The sequence below is a fragment of the Centruroides vittatus genome, unplaced genomic scaffold (genome assembly GCF_030686945.1).
Source record: "Centruroides vittatus isolate TY-2023 unplaced genomic scaffold, ASM3068694v2 contig_19, whole genome shotgun sequence".
NCBI lineage: Eukaryota > Metazoa > Arthropoda > Arachnida > Scorpiones > Buthidae > Centruroides > Centruroides vittatus.
Window position 1 is genome coordinate 5565402 of NW_027121169.1, and position 18408 is coordinate 5583809.

The 18408-nt window shown below is 32.8% G+C and overlaps 1 protein-coding gene across 1 annotated transcript in view; it reads left to right on the forward strand.

Annotated features, from left to right (window-relative positions):
- The window catches only part of LOC136970282 (zinc finger CCHC domain-containing protein 7-like), a 29344-nt gene extending 15527 nt beyond the window's left edge, over positions 1 to 13817 (forward strand). The window contains exons 7-9 of the mRNA XM_067264702.1: positions 5117 to 5206; positions 7430 to 7526; positions 13427 to 13817. Coding sequence (XP_067120803.1) covers positions 5117 to 5206; positions 7430 to 7526; positions 13427 to 13716 — 477 coding nt within the window. The 3' untranslated portion in view covers positions 13717 to 13817. The remainder of the gene's footprint in view (positions 1 to 5116; positions 5207 to 7429; positions 7527 to 13426) is intronic.
- Positions 13818 to 18408: the final 4591 nt, after the last annotated feature.

Sequence of the window (18408 nt, forward strand, 5' to 3'; positions counted from 1 at the left end):
TGTATGGGATTTGTGGCAATCATGAAAAACCTGAAATTTCATTGATTTAGACAATAGAATTTCATGACATTTTTATGGAGATTGCTACCTCATGTTAAGGTTACATGTTTTATCCAAAATAATTGTTTAATTGACACAGCAGCAAAATTTCATTCGTGTGTGATGTGTTTAGGAGTTTACTGACATATCCAACTTTGTCAGACCAAAGGTTGCCTTCAGAAAGTAGTTTTATTGGAGACTGAGTGCTTATTTTCTGAACAGATTAGTCTATTCAGAGTTCAGTGCTTATTGAGTGCTCAGTGAATGGGCATTAAAAATAATTCCTGGCTTATAATGGGTAAGCACATGTATTTTTGATGACATGCTGATCAGAGATGCCAACCACTATACATTTTTCATATTTCTACAGAAGACATGTTTAAATTATTGACTTAAGGATTACTTTTTGAAAACTACAGAACAATCTTTTATACTCTTAAATAAGTATGCTAATGCAACAAGTAGCAACAAAATGTGTATGCTAACACATGCATGTTAGTTAACACTTTGTCCACATAGAACTGCTAGTATGTCAAATCTCAAACCAGTCTGTGCATTTACATCAATAATACGGAATGTACAGACAGTGAGTGCTTCCAGTTTGTAAGGATCTTTCTAAAAATGGTTCCTGTACACAACTGATTCACACAGTCGTGCTGAAACTGGTCTAAAAATGTTGCCAGAAAAATAAAGGGAGAAAAAACCCTCCAACAAAAAGTCTAACCCAATTCAAACCTAAACCCATAACAGAAGCAGGATCAAAAATGACAAACAAATTAACTATCATTCTCAAAATCAAACTGATCCCAACATAATGATTTGGCACATTGGAAATGCTGTAGCAAAAAGAAGTGTGTTTATAATGTAGATAAAATGACAAATTTTATTCTATCAAATGAGAAATATTAATTTAAACTCTTAAGGAAAACTTATGATAAAGTGGATTTTTTTCTAATTAAATTTATAAAATTAATGATTTTTGTTCTTAAATCATAAACACTACATCACAAAAATATCTGGACGCCTATAAGATGTAAGAGTTTTTTAGTTATAACTCATTCCTCACATGAAATAGGAAAAAAATAATGACAGATCTGAAATCCCCAGACTTTTCTATAGCAGAAAAAATATTTACATAGACAAAAAGCATTGATCAAATCGAAAAATATAATTTTATTTAAAACATTGAAAATTTCACATCACAAAAGTATCTGAACATAGGAAATAAATAATGAAAAAACAAAATCTTATACCTTTAATAAAGAGTTGGACCTCCTTTTGCCTTAATTACAGCTTCTAAATGACTAGGCATTGATTCAACCAATTTTTTGTAATTCTTTCTGTCTGTTAAATTCCAAACTGGTGGTGATGTTTTAAGATCAGTTTTATTTGTTATTGATTCTGTTCTGATGATACGTTCAGTGTGATCCCATAAATGCTCAATTAGGTCGAGGTCGGCTGATCGTGGCAGACAGGGAAACACTTTTATATGGTGCATGTCAAAAAACTCTCTGATTTTACATTATGTTTTGGATAATTATCATGCTAAAAAAAAACATTTTTGCCCTAATTTTAATTTTCTTACCAATTTCTGAACAGCTTCATTTAAAATCTGTTTATACACATGTTGATTGAAATTCGTTGATGGAATAATGAGAGTCCAGCACCATTTGCAGACATAGAATCCTGAACTAGCTCTGAAGCACCTCCATATTTCACTGTAGAACTCAGGTTTTTGACTTTTAGAGATTCTCCAGATTTTCTCTATACTTTTAGGTGACCATCTTAACCAAAACCATTGAATTTGGATTGATCTGACCACAAAACTGAGTTCCAAAATGTTATTAGTTTTGCATAAAACTCTTTTGCAAACGTTAACCTTTTATGCTGATTTTTTTTGGCTGATAAATGGTTTTTTTTCTTAGTTACACAACTTTTATATTATAACCACTTTTTCTTAAAATTCTTCTCACAGTTTCTGCAGATGTTTGTACTCCAAGTTCTACAGAAGCTTCAGCAGCAAGCTTAGCTCATATTTGTGAATTTTTCTTCACTTTTCTGACAATGGCACATTTCTGTCTTGAGGTAAATATTTTAGGGCGCCCATTTTGAGCCTTATTTACTACACTGTTTGTTGTTCTGAATTTCCTAATTGTATCTTGTATTGTGGACTTTGGAATGTGGAACTGTTCTGAACGATTCCATACAGATTTTCCCATTTTGTCACTCCTTAATAACGAGAAAAGAAGTATCAGTCTAACAAGACTGATACTTCTTTTCTCGTTGTAAACAATGAAAACAAAAGAGTTAATCAAACAAATACTTTAACTAACTTGCTGATACAAATTGTTGGAGACACGGTTTTATGCAAATGATCTGGCACTTTATCATTTATATCCTCTTTCCAGATACTTTTGTGACATAGTGTACATGTTCATGGTAGCTTATTGAAGATAAGTCAATGTAATATGCTTTTAGGCACAATTTTTTCATTTTACAAATTCTTTGATTCTGATTGTATTATTTAGTCATATTTTGCAAGACTTGCAAAATATGACTAAATAATACAAAATATGATATTAGGTCAATGACATCTTACCACAATCCAGACTGGAACCACCTTTCATTGCTTCCAAAATGGTCAGTTTGGATAAGATCGGTACAAAAAGACAAGCCTTATGTTAATATGTGAAAAATTTCAAGCTGAGTAATGTGAGCAAATGTGTTATTGCAGTGGAAAAGTGTCACATTCACATTAAAAAAAAAAAAAATTGAGATCAAATGCAAATCCAAAGACAATTTTATGGCCATAGATGCTGGTCTTCTGCAGATAAAAATAATGAATGTGAATTCTTGAGCAGAAGTAACAAAGGCATACAATCACAATTACAAAAAACCCTGAGTGTTTGGCAAAGCCAATAAATAAAAATTCCAAAGAAGCAAAATTACTGTAGCATTTACATATTATAATGAAAAAGAGAAGTTTTTGTAGTGTTGAGGGCATATTGTTTAGCTTTTTCCAGTCGGCAAAATTGCAAAATGTATGCAGTTGAGTTCATCTAAAGCATCATATGTAAGTAGTCTTGGATTTGCACCAAATTTTCAAAACAAACTAAAAGCTATGTTAAAGAGTGTGCATTAGTTTGTTTTTTGTTTTGGGGAGGTATTAAACTGTATTGCCTAGAAATTGCAAACGGATTTTCTTATTATTTTACATGGAACAACGAATTGCAATATGTAATTGGAACTCTGTATTTTTGAGCAGAAGCACGGCAGAGGACCTGTACCAGGATTTATCAATGCCTTTGTAGGGATTGAAGTGCATAGAATGTTGCAAATCTCCACAAATGATTGAAATGTGAAGTGGAGTATCTTTTGAAAAATTAAAGGTAAAGTTTAAGAAACCATCACTGTTTTCTTTAGAAGCAAATGCAGAACATACTAGCTTTTGGTATCTCTTAACAGAAATGTATATTACAAAGAATTTTGTATTATTGCTATGTTATAAAATTAACAATTTTGCTGTAAGTATAGAACAAGCTTTAAATCTATATTAGGGCACTGGAAGTTTTTGATGATGTGGAAAATTCGTGGAAAATTCATGGAAATTTACAATGACAAACTGCTACAAACCCTACCATTTAGAAGATAAATACTAGTTTGATAACAAGAGTTAAAAATTATTGTATAAATGTTGATTTCTAAGAACCAATATAATAATGGTATTTGTAGATGGTGTAGAAACAAGATGCATTCCTACTTAGAGTGTCCAAGTTTAATTTTGAGCCCTGGAAATTTTTATTTTCAGAACTCATCTTCCCCCTCAGGCTATGAGGGAAATTTGTACAGCAAAATTAATCAAACAACTTTCCATTCAGCTGATTTCCTCTCAGATAGATCAAGTCAATTCTGTGTTTAAAGCTTTATATTACATTCTCAGTTTGTGATCTTAGTCTTGAGTTACTGAAGGAACAAAGATCACAAAATGAGAATGTAATAAAAACTTGACACTTCTGTATTGTTGCTGAAGGAATAATACAGAAGTGTCAAGAATTTCATGTGGCATGAACTCATTTGGCATGCTGAATGAAGTTATATTCTGCAATATTTCAAATACATACCAGTGTAAATTTTTGTCATATGTTTTATTTAATTTTTAATATGTTTTATGCAGATAACTTGAACTTATATTTTTCAACTTCTTTCTTTATAATTTTGTCAATGATTCTCCTGCATCTATCTGAATTTCAATATGCATGGTGTCTGAAAAGTTATTGTGCAATGGAAAAGGTTTAAGTAAAGTTTTATTAAAAATTTTACATATGATATTGCAATTTCTCCTACAGCAAATGCTAGAAATGTCCTCTGGACTTCACCCCCCCAATTTTGGGGCCTCTAGAGATCTAGCAGGCCAGATTCCATGGGGGATTATGAATCTACAAAGAAGTCTTCCAAAAACTGTAGACCAAAAACCAGAACATCTGACTTATGGGTCTTGTATGCAATGCTGTACCTGTAACTCTGATCTTGTTACAAATTTCTCACTGCACAGTAATTTTATGGACACTAGAATAATTGTTAGTCATATTTTTGCAGGTTGAAAAAATTAAGAGCAAACATTCTAAGAATTCAACCACCCTTTTTTGTATATATAAATTATATATAAAAAGTTTATTAATTTTTATATATTTTTTTCTATAACATCTAAATTTAAATAATTAATACAGGGTGGGCCAGCGAAAACGAAACGGCAGTGTGTTCGTGTTCGTCCAAGCAAAGCGCTCGGACAGGTCGATTTTACTCTCGAGGGGACATCTTTTGCAATAAAGTTTTTGCGATTTTGAATACAACAGACAACAAAAAATTTTAAAAACTCATTTATTTTGTATTAACTAAAAAAGCATTTATTTCGAAAAAAAATGATTGTTTAGTTAATATTCAGAATCGCAAAAACTTTATTGCAAAAGATGTCCCCTCGAGAGTAAAATCGACCTGTCCGAGCGCTTTGCTTGGACGAACACGAACACACTGCCGTTTCGTTTTCGCTGGCCCACCCTGTATATCATTTCTATTACAGAGAGAAAATAAACCTATCAAGCAAAGTGAAAGATCTGTAAACAACAATGCATATTGTTACAATTGTGGAAAAAAAGGGCATTTTGGACATGTGAGTTAAAATATTATTGAATTAGTTATTCATTATTTTGTAAAACTGTAGTTTCCTAAGAGATCATTCCTGCATCTAATCTGTTAGAATTTGAATAACTCTCTTTTAGATTAAATGTACATTATTCATTCTTGTCCAGCAAACATTATTGTATCAAAACTTTCACCTTTATGCTGGAATATTTTATTTATAACCATTACAAAATATTGTTTGGTCCTATTTATGAGCCCTAATTAGGTGTTCTTTCTGTTTTAGAATTACCCAAATTTTCTGAATACTTTCAAATCATGTGTCATCATGGCAAACAAGTTGTTTTTCCTTTTAATTTGTTCCAATTCCTTTTTTTTTCCTTGATGGCATATTGCAGTGTTCTTAGGAAAGTTTCCATGTCTTTGGCATTTAATATTCATTTTGAAAGTACAACGAAAAACAATCAAATGGGAGGAATTCAAAATCATAAAAGAGGTCCACTCCCCACAGTGGCAATAAAAAAGAAGAAATTGAGATATTTAAACGTAAGCATTGGTAATTCTGAATATCTCATTTGAAAGATATTTTTCTTACATAGTGTGCAAAATTTCAGACTTTTCTGTAAATGGGTTGCCAAAAAATGCAAAAATTGCCAAAAAAGCTGTATTTTCTTCATCCAGCACCACAGATACTCCAAGAGAAAAAACTACTGGGTCTAGAAAGCTCAAATTTTAAACTTAAGCCATTCTCATTATCAGTGAAAGGCTGACCTATAGACCTGGAAGTTTTGCAAAAGTTCTTGAGGATTCCCCCAGAGCTGTTTTGCTTTTATTGCTTAATTCTGTCAGCACTCTGCAACATGATTCCTTCTGACCAAACTGTACCGTATGTCACTGTCTTAGGTCTTGATGTAATATCACAATCATTAAACAAAAACATCTGAGATGTAAAAAAAATAACACCAAGAAAAAATTATGACAACTTAGATGACAATCAAATTTTTTTTTGTGGATGAAGATAAGCTTGATGTTTTGAAGCAGTAACCACAAGATAAATATTTGCCTGTATTAATGTTTTTTAATATTTTAATTTTGCTTTCAAGCACCGCACTTAAATTTACCAAAGAAAAAAAAACATTTGACTGTCATCTAAATTGCCATAACTTTTTATTTGGCTCTATTTTTTTACATCATAGATGTTTTTGTTTGGATTTAAGTGTCATATTATTAGATTAATTTCAACTGGACTACTAAATGGTTTCTGTGCTGCATGGTAAATAGAATATTTTTTGTATTATCCTAATTGGGTTCAAAGTTGCTCCTTTTCCTAAACTGTGCATTTTTATGTTTTAATTAAAGGATTTTAGATTCCCTCATTCATCCTTGTATGAAACAAAGTATAATTTTATTATTTTTTTCATAACAGTTCTATAGAACATATTCTCCATACAGGAGACAAGTAATCTGCTAATTTAGGTAAATGATAAGTTAATGGACCCATAAAAATTAAAGTAATAGAAGAAATTTATCATCAGTATGGGATATTAGTTTATTAAGTATAAATAATTGTGTAAAACACACTACAATAAATGGTTAAATATTTAGATAGTTTTGATAGTTCTGTATCAAAACTATCAAAACTAATTTTGTAATTCAAGACAAAAATATTCTAACTTGTAGACACTGACAGCAATTCTAAAGAGCATTCCAATGTTTAAAAGTCTGATTCTTCAAAGCAAACTGACAAACTGTGTCAAAATCAAGGGATTGAAATTTTGTAACTTTCCGAACACTTCGGGTTCCAAATGGTTTGCAAATTTTTTTGGGTATTGCTGTAACTTGATATATATTTCTTATTAAGTACAGTAGAGCATCGATTATCCAACTTAATTGGGGACTGCGGTTGGTCAGATAACTGAAAAGTATGAAAAAATACATTATTAGTATAGTGTATTAGGCCTGGTTTAAATACTAGCCTACCTTTAATGGTCGAGCCAGTGCTGCCAGCTAAAACCTGCAAAAATTTAACAAAAATAATATTGAAGTAGCCAAGACATAACCAAATATTGTAGCACCACATCACTAGCGGACATTTGAATTTGCCGACTAGAACGCGGTCAGTTAATCGGGGGTCGGATAATCGATGCTCTACTGTAGTTAATGCAAACAGTTAGCAAGTTAGTGTTTAAATACTATTGCATCTTGCATGCAGGGATAAGTCTAACCTAATTAATTATTATTTGAAACTTTTCAGCTATGCTATGAACTGAGAATGGATGAGAGAATGTTCCCCACCATTCCCTTTATTATGAGTTATGACAGTCCATTCAAGAAAGACAAACAGAAAGCAGGTAATTATATTTTATCAGTACAATTAAAACTTAAATTTTAGAAGGGATTAAGTCATAGTCAATCAAACTAGAATTTTTCACTCAAATGATTATACTGTAATACTTTGCACAATGTTATCAATGTAGGAGAACCCCAAAATTCTTACAATAAGTGGATTTTACTTTAATTATTAATGATTAGTAGAATGAGAATGGACTGGTCAAATCTAACAAGTTATGGTTATTGTTAACTTTAATAAAATGACAGAAATTGTTCAACATAGTTTTGTCCAGTTTTTAACTTTGCATTCCTGTTGTCTACAAAAATCAATAAAGAATACTAAAAATTCTTTTGTGCAACAAATATGTTTCAGTCAAGTGGAGTAAACTCACTTCAAATAAACTAAGACTGCTTTCTAAATAGGAGCAAGTTGATATGCCTTTTTTGAAGAAGTTTCCAATGTGTTGTATGCACTTAGCAGCCCAACATGTCTGCCACTCCTGGAAGACATGCTGGAACCCATCTTTTGATATTGTCTTTAGAATAGCATTGTAGAGAAAAAATACTGACTTCAGAGCTCCAATTACAGATGAGGGAACAAAAAAGTCATAAAGCAAGGTCTGGATTGTATAGATTGTTTGGCCAACATTTGATGTTTTGTTGGGTCAAATATTGGGCAACAATGTTGGCAATGGGATGATATTGCCCAGTAACTATGGTATTCGGGGGAACTTTATGTTGGTATGGTACTGTACAAGTTAGTTGAAGAAGGAAATCACCATTACTTTCCCACAGATCAAACAACCTTGGCCTTCTTTGACCATGGGAAATGTGTATTGCACCATCAAACATTGAATGTGGGCTGTATTCTCTATATAAACCTCCACGTGTTTTTAGATGAGAAAAAAAGTAAAGTCGGAGCTGCAGAGCCAATGTTTTGGCTCATCAGCAACTGTTCTGAAGAAGTTTGCAGCAGTTCTGATGATGATGTTGAAAGATGGATTCCAGAACCTCTTCCAGGACTGGCAGACGCGTTGGGTCAAGTGCATACAGCTCAATGGGAACTACTTCAAAAAAGGCCATATTTCATGAGTAATAAATTGGCAACAATGCCACTACTGTGTAGATAACCTCATAAAATAAAGGGAACTCCTCCTTGTATTTATCTGAGTCAGAATAGAGTGAGAGTGAATTTAATGACTTTAGGGTTTTTCTAACCTGTAGTGAATAATCCTAACATGGTAGGATAATGTAGAGAAATTTGGTAAATGCTGTTACAACTTTAGTTTGTATAGATATCTTATTTCTTTACTTTTACATTTTCCATCGATGCTAACCTATGGGATATGGCAGCTGAAAGATTTTTTAAATGATGTTCCTAACAGTATCACTGTAGACAAGACATAGACTTGTAATAACAAGGAAATAAACTTTGATGTTTAATAATGAGTGTTTTAGGTACTTTTTGGAATATACTGATGATTTTTCCCTATTTACAAGAGCCTGCTTTTGTTTTCACAGTATAGATGCATTCTATCTTAATGCAGAGGGACAATTTCCTCTTGTGCTAAGCATCAACAGATGGGATTCGACATATCCTGGTTGATCCATGCTCAAATTCAGGTCCTTATAATGGCAGACAGTTCCTTTACTGCTTCAGCCACTCAACCATCTTAGTAGTTAATGAAATGCCCATCAAATCCAAAGCTATGTTCATTCTGTTGGTGATCTTGACATGTTTGGGGAAAAACTTGCCTTCTATTGCCACATTGACTCTTATTAAAAAACTGATAATCTGAAGTGGAATACTTTGGCACCATTGCTGTCAGATTTCTTCTCAGTCAGCCCTATAAGCCACATTTTTTGCTAACTTCCAATACATCATTGATTATTTTTTGCTAGTTTGGGTTACTCCTTGCTGTATCAACCATTCTTGATTGAATTCTGAAAACCCTGTAAAATTATTTTGCTTTCAACAAATTGTTTCATGTGTATCCTTGCCAAATCAAGATTTGGACTTCCTGACTTAAATCCATTAAATGTAAAAAAAGGAAAAAGCCCATTATAACTTTTCTTTGTTCCATATAATTCTTATGACTGACACATGTAAATGAAAAAGCACTTAATGCATTGAAGTGTAGTTTGCACCATAAGTATTCTCAGAATAAGAATTTTTTCTTCTGAAAGAAAAAAGTTGTATTCATCGGCAACTTTTCAAACTACATTCTCTGAAAGAAATGGAAATTGGTTTCATTTGATGGAATAAGACAATGCCTCCCAGAAAGACTTTCAATGGAAAATTGACACCTAACACAGGCAAACATCCTTGATGGTATCTTGAATCTTTATCCATAGAAATCGCATAATTGCAACAGCTTTTATTGTTAGATACCATACAGATGGAGATGTTTGATAAAACCCACATAACTAATATCACATAGGAAAGAGAAAACAACACCTTTCTTAAATTCCAGCAAAAGTTTTTATATAGTTAAACGTTTTCAACTGATTTCATCAGTCTTCTTCAGTTACTTGAACAAAAAAACAAAAAGAACGAACCAAATTCAAATTTACAAAATCACGAGAATGGAAAGAATTCTCGTGATTGCGCAGACTATGCAAAAACGATGTACCGAAAAAACGGTAAAAAATGCAAATTCTTGACAAAAAAAGTGCAGATTCTTGACAAACTATATATAATATCACAATCCTACGTTATCCAATGAACGATTTCCAAGCAGACGATAGCCCATCTGCGTCCCTGTGGTTGATGCAATGGGATGTTAATTGTGCCCTATATATTTCTAATTTCTCCAAGTGTCTAACGGCCTGTTTAGATCTAGTGGCTTTTATGATGGAAGCACTATCCCAGTGTACCGTGATCTCCTGTTGCTTAGCAAATGCTGCTAGGACTGTGCTGTCAACTGTCCTCTTAACTGATTGCTTATGCTCTTTTATTCTTTGCTGTAAACCACGCAAGGTGGCCCCAATGTACACTAGATCGGATTTAAAACGTTGGTCCCTGATTGGAATTGAGTACACTCCTGTTAGCTCATTTGGTTTCTCTTTCCTCTTATCATTCCTTAACAGACGGTATACTCGGGTCCTAACATTAATTGCGGCTTTACGATCATGGATACAACGAGCTTACACACATTGCTCAAATATTTGCGACACGTACAGGGAGTTGGAGTACGTAAGAAGCGTAGCAACACAGTTTGGGTATCAGAGAAGGGTAGTGAACCGTCTAATTACGGATATACAGAGACGTAAACATCAACAACACAGAACTGAACAGAAAAAAACAGTGGTCATGGACTATATTCCGTTAATTAAAAGTATTGTTAAGAAGGTGTCCAAAGAAAGGAACTTACGCATAATATATAGACGCAACCCGACAGTATACCAGTCTGTTAAGGAATGATAAGAGGAAAGAGAAACCAAATGAGCTAACAGGAGTGTACTCAATTCCAATCAGGGACCAACGTTTTAAATCCGATCTAGTGTACATTGGGGCCACCTTGCGTGGTTTACAGCAAAGAATAAAAGAGCATAAGCAATCAGTTAAGAGGACAGTTGACAGCACAGTCCTAGCAGCATTTGCTAAGCAACAGGAGATCACGGTACACTGGGATAGTGCTTCCATCATAAAAGCCACTAGATCTAAACAGGCCGTTAGACACTTGGAGAAATTAGAAATATATAGGGCACAATTAACATCCCATTGCATCAACCACAGGGATGCAGATGGGCTATCGTCTGCTTGGAAATCGTTCATTGGATAACGTAGGATTGTGATATTATATATGCATGTTTTTGTCAAGAATTTGCATTTTTTACCGTTTTTTTGGTACATCGTTTTTGCATAGTCTGCGCAATCACGAGAATTCTTTCCATTCTCGTGATTTTGTAAATTTGAATTTGGTTCGTTCTTTTTGTTTTTTTGTTCGAGTAACTGAAGAAGACTGATGAAATCAGTTGAAAATGTTTTTATATAGTTAAACTTTTGCTGGAATTTAAGAAAGGTGTTGTTTTCTCTTTATTATACCAGTTCCAGTAGGTTCGTTATTCATTTTTATCACATAGGAACCACAGTAATCTGTGCTGTGTTTTGGAGAGATAAAACCCTTGTTTTCATTACATAAACACATGAGCACACACACACCTATCACATATGGGCATCTGATAATTATCTGCATGTGTACACAGTTCAGCCACTTCATTTACCATGAATGACAGTTTGCTATGGCTTTACTGCCTCTTACAGTGTGGGACTTTTTTCTGAAGAGCTTTTGTCCAAGAACTGGCTACAAGACTACCACAGTAAATGCACAGCATTATTTGACAAAACTGTAGGAGCAAATCATGTCCTTTTTGTGAGAATGGAAGGCATTGTCTACAGTTATATATATGATGTGCAATGATGCTCCATCTCTTTTATTTAGTAAAGAAATTGTCATCAAATGTTTTGGTCAAAAATCTTATCAGTTGACAGTGCAAGATTCCATAGCCTCAATATTCCAGATTTGACACAAGTTTATTTCTGGTTGTGAGGGTATTTAAAATCTAGTTAATTAATCAGGCCCTTCCACATTGTCAGAATAGAAAGATGACATGCAGCATGAGATCCATTCATCTGGACACATTGCACTGTGCAATCACAGGCATTGTTACTTACCTCAATTGTGTCATACATTCTAATGGAGAAGCATGTTGAACACTAGCAAGTTGCTGCTGCAATGAACAAATTGAATGCACTGTAGGCATTTTCATTGCCTTTAGTGCTATCTAGCAGCAACTTTTCAAACTAATTTTTTGTCAAAAAATCCCCCATCTTGAGATAACTTACAGATGGAAACCGTATTTGGTACAATGCTTTCTCATTTTTTAAATTTTTCCAGACTTCTTACTGACCCTGTATATACAAAATAAATAAATTGATGTGCATAATTATGTAATATTGTGAAGAAGTGTATAAAAAGTGACATTATAAATACATGAGATGCCAGTCTGGTAACAATAATTATTACTAGAGATCAACATTTTATATATTTATTGTATACATACTAACCATACAATAAATAGTAGTAGGATCCTATCCTTAGCATCCAAACCATTAGTTTTCACAATGGTTAAACTGTATATAAGGACAGCACAAAAGTACTGTAGCCCCATATAAGGAGATGAAAGCCCTAAGTCAGTTAAATTTTGAATAAAGATTGTTGCTTCCATTGCTTCAGCTATGTGCTGCTACCAGATGAGACTGATGGCAGCAATCATGTCTCGAATTATGAGAGATCCAGAGAAACAGTAAATGAGAAAGTTGCAGAGCATCATTAAATTAATAGAAAATTGCATTGTCCATTACTGTGAAATGTAAAATAGAAGACTGGGCCTACACTTGCCTAATTATACTGTTGGGTTGGTCTATTTGAGGATGGATTGTAACACTGCCAGTCTCTCTTACCTGTTGATGCAGCTCAAATGGTCCATGTAGCTTCCCTAGCATTATAATCTCAAAGTATTCTTCATTTGTATGGCTTCCCATGATCATTTGCATGTTGCTATGTCCGATTTATATCTGTATGAATGTGTACTGTTCATTAGTGCATAGAGTTTTAATTTGTGGCAACTTTCTTTTTTCTGTTTTGCTTATGGTTTCCAAGTTAGGAACACCAACTTCCAAATTTTATCACCAGGGCTCTGCTGTCAGTTTCATTTGGTAATGCATGATCACTTCTGTATCTTTAGATGACTTACAGAACTTTAAATGCACAAAAACAAAACATAGCTAACTGACCTTTTAAGCCACTCTATGATTTTCATATCTAAAAATAATATATCAAATTTAATTTTCTAGCAGTTGGTGTATTTGGCAAATTAGTAACGTAGCTCACAAAGCTTATTTTGTTTTTTATAGATAGAACAAAAGAATTGGTTAAAAAACGTAAAAAGAAAAAGAGAAAAACAAAACGTTCAAATATTGACAATTCTGCATTGCAGACAAGCAAAACAGTAAGCCCTAAAAAGTGCCTACAGAATGTGACAGATTTGGTAAATTTACTCCATGTGCCCAAAGAAAGAGCAAAGAGTCAAAAGAAGAGATTGGCGTCTAGGAAGAACAGACTCTGTGTCGAAAACCCGGCAGAAAGTGACTCGAATTTTAAGGCCAGTGACTCAGAGATTTGCAAGAACGTGGCACCTTTGTGACAGAAGCAAATGTCAAAGGACAGTTGTGAAAATTATTGTTCTAGATTTACTACATTGTATAATTTTATTTATGTAAATAAATTAAAAACTTGACAATTTTATTTTCTGTTCTGTTTTTCTATTTCTTATTGTATATATTTATATAAATAAAACACAATTTTTGGTTTTGTAGGTAAGAAAAATGTCACTTTGTTTTGTATATTTTGAAATAGCCTGTAATAAACAAACTATTTACATAAATTTGAAGATAAAGTTAGATCTCCATTGGCATATTCTAAAATTCCAGTTGTTTAACATTTTATACTTAGATTAAGACAAATCAGGAATTGATTTAAACTCTTGTGCAGGATGCAAGTAAACTTCACAAGCTTATGGAATAGCAGCTTTAGGCCTACTGAGTACCAATACACTCCATAACCACCAGTACACTATGTAGTAATATGTATATATTGCTAATTTGCATATTGATTCTCACCTTTTCACTGAAGTTTAATTTGAAACTTCTTTGCATCATGTTTGGTATCCCTTCAATGAATATTGGACAGGTGATTCTTTCAGCTATCACTCAGCATCAGTTTTTGGCCTAAAGATGCCATTATACTGTTATAAGACAATGTCAGACCTCATTCTCAGAATCTACTTATCATAAGATTGAATGCTGAATTTTGAATGTTGTCTGAATCTTGTCATATCTCTACCAGATATGGCAAGTTGTGTGCATTCAAAGTATTTATGCATTTTAGACAGAATAATAATTAGTAGGGAAAAAGTCACTAGTACTGTCAAAAATATTTTGTCCTAACTTTAAATTACAAAATCAGTGTCTCAATTGTATTGTGACACTATTTTTCATAGCATTCAAGATAGAATTCAGCAGGGATCGAGGTGTATGGTAGCTATTCCATCTAATAGCCCACTATCAATTAACTACTTTCACGTACTTAAAAACAGTTTCTGCTATATAGTAGCTATGTTTACATCTTGTATATGAATGCTGTATATTGTTATTACTAGTATATTCAGATACATAAATTGAGCTTAAATTACTGTATTATATAGTTATTACATCAAATCTATGGGAGTTTGAAGGCTTGCCTAAATGACACTTTCTTTTGGATCAAAAGAACAGGTGTCTTTTTTACTTTGTTCTTGCACACTGTACGATGGTCACCAATTTTCATCAAACTCATTGAGGTTATAATGCATTCCCGACGACTGACATGTGCCAAACAGTAAGTTGAAAATTGCACAATCACAAAACCTTTAGAATTTAAGTAGTGCACTACTAAAAATTAATTTTCTCATTTATTTGCAGAGTGGCTGGTAGCTTGCCGGAAGTGTGCCACTTTTATGATCATGAGGTTGGTGTTTTGAATCCTGTTGGTATCAATGTTGTTAATTTTCACTTTATTCTTGGTATTTTTTAATTTATTTTTAAAAAAACTAAAAAATATACAATAAGCAGAGTAAAACAACAAAATGGACCCATTTCAAGTAACAAGTCAATGTCAAAACCAATTAAGAAATGCTACCTAAGAAATTTATTTATTTAAAACAAAACATTTTCTGATATTTGTTTACAGTTTGTACTTACTCTGAAAAGAAAGTCATTGTTTAACCTAAACATGTCTATAATTTGTCTTTGTTTTCTAAAGAATGAAAAGACAGCTTCAATATCTTCTGCTAACATCAACAGCATAGAAATTTATTCTCTCTAGAAGAATCACAATGTGACAATTGCAAAATTACATTTAAAGGATTTTTTTTCATATTGTGAAAGCATCCTTCAAAATCAAGATCTAATTGCAGCCATGATCAATTTCAAAGTTACAAAGGCAGGAGGAGGAAACATTAAGCACTCCCAATATTTTCAAATGTGATATAGTAGGCATGATTCACCTCCAAATTTATGTTTAAGAACACTTCTCCATCATCAACCAGGATTTGAAACACTAACATCATGACTACAAAACTCCACTAAGCTGCCATCCAATCCAATCCGTAGGAAATTTCACAATTACTTAAAACCTTTAGAATTTCTAACTTTAATTTTCTTATTTAATTTTGAGTAGTGTGCCTTACTGTCAGTCGTTGGTTTGCACTATAACTTCCCAGAGTTTGATAAAAATCGGTGATCCCAACTTCACGACATAACCGTGTTAGCATAAAATATGAAACATAATGATACCTATTCCAATCAACTGAAGTATGGTGCAATTAAATTAGTTAGCATGATTGTATGTCAACTATTATGCCAAAATATATAATTAATTTATGGATGGATTCCACAGATCACTTAATCACATTGCATGTGATTAAGTGACTTCAGAGTCAGCAAAGTATACATCCAGAAATTAAGTTCCAATTGGCTAGAAAGGAACAGAAATGCACTTCTTTGAACTTGCGTTTATTTTCATAAAAATAGCTGTAACTATGTATTTCTGAACATATTCACCTTTTAAGGTTTAGACATTTCTTGTCGATTTTCCAAAACCATGTTTTATAATTTTCTATAATTCTCAAACACAAGACTGTGTTACTATTAAAACACTTTGCATTTATTCATCTTGTTTAGTTGGAATGAGTATTACAACATGTTTTGGCCCAAAACATGTAATACTCGTTCTAACACAAAGGAACAAAAAAATTCAAGCTGTTAAGTTTTGAACATCTGCCATATACTCCTAATCTACCACTTCCAACCTGTTTTGCATTTGAAGAAGTTTTGAGAGGACAGCTGCAGATGACCGTAAAGGTTGGGTTTACAAGTCAATAGGCAACCTCTTCAACAAGAATTTGCAAAAGCTTATCTATCACTCTGAACCTTAAAAGTAAAAATTCTGAAATATAATTGTAACCATGTATTTTCTTATGGCAATAAATATAAATTCAAAATAAGTTTGTTTCTTTCTAGGCAATCAAAACTTAAATTTCTGCATATACTGTACTACATAATATTTTAACATTGCAAATATTTTTCAGTATTAGAATGTTAAATATACAAACATTACAGAATTGAGATAAGTTATGCTACACAGACTTTCGTACTAGTTGACTTCCAGACATTAATTTGGATATATGTTGTCACCACACACCAACATCCACAGGCTCTTTGTGGTCCTGGGTAAGTTGCAGCTCTAATCAAACATGGTATACACATTGTAATCATAACCTTAATTCTCTTATCAAATGTAAATCTAAAATAGCTAGATTGTTAACGAACAAATTTCACGAACTGGATGACAAATGTTCTGGGTGTATTGTTATTTGGGGTTATAAAAGGGCTTCCAGGCATTCGAAATTGAATCTACCTCTATAGTTATACATCCCATTTTTGTAAATTTAAAGATCTTTGCTCCACCTTAATTAAGCTATACCATCAGCCACTTGGTATCAGTTTTAAGTTTCAATGGATAACAAAGTAGTGCCAATGAACAGTTAGAAATATTTCGAGAGATTAAAACATGTTATCAAATTACATACAATATGCTGTCTGATCTCTGAAACTTGAAATAAGGCACCTCAACATAGACAATCTACCAAAGGAGATGCTACTTGCCACATATGATATGACACCACTGTAAATGAAACTAGAGTTTCTACAATGTAGACTTAAATCATTGGCAGTTGAACCCCCAGCAGAACAATCAAAGAAAATGGCAATAAATATAAATTCACAGCACACACTAGTCACCTACTTTACATGAACGGGCTGACTTGGTTATGCGTGACGTGGTTTTTTGTAAATCTTTTTGAACCTACAATCGAACTGATATTTAAACGTCAACCAAATCAAACTGATATTTAGCGGCAATCGAACATCCATCTAGAAATGGTTTGGAACCTGATGCAGAGCCCAGAAGGGGTTCAAAAACATTTGTCGATATTTGTGCATTGTAAGAGGTTCTGTGTACGTAATTTTTTAAATCAAAGAAAATGCTTCAGTTTCAGTTGACTGAGTAGAACTTGGATTGCCACATATCCCTAATGACCCATAATCCAAAAGCAGACAGCAAAAACCTTCCCCACCTTCCTTGGTCACTTGATCCAGTTTGCTAAATTACCTACATTGACTGTAGCCTAATTCTTTTCCTCATTTAGGAGCCAGACTGGAGGAAGTTACGGGGCAGAACTGGATACTTGACAAGCTGTCACTCAGCTACATTTATAGTGGCATGGTCAGAAACAATAACAAAATCACGTAACTTTAATATGCCTCAATGTCCTTAATTTATTATATTATTTTATTTGATCAAATAAAATAAATTTCTGATCTGTGAAACTGTGTTGCAGAATCCTTAAAACCAGTCTAATAAGTTCTGATAATAGAAAATACGTACCAGTAGACGAAATTATTACTATAAAACCATGTAACGGTTACATATTTATATCGAAGCAGACTAACTCAAGCTAAACTGAGGCTTCAAAAAAAGAGATCAGCAAGAACAAAAAAATTTGATTTCTCCACTCTCCTTATTGTCAAAATCTGTGCAATATTGTATTTGTAGTTAATATTTATTGTGACTAATAATAATAAAATATTACTACAGTATAACACAACTTTTAAATTTAAATACTAAATAGTAATTTGTAATAGTAATTATTATAGTGTCAAATTAATATTTATACCTTAGGATAGATAAATGTTAAAAAGGTATTTACAATGGATGCTAAAAAAAAAAGTTAATTGGA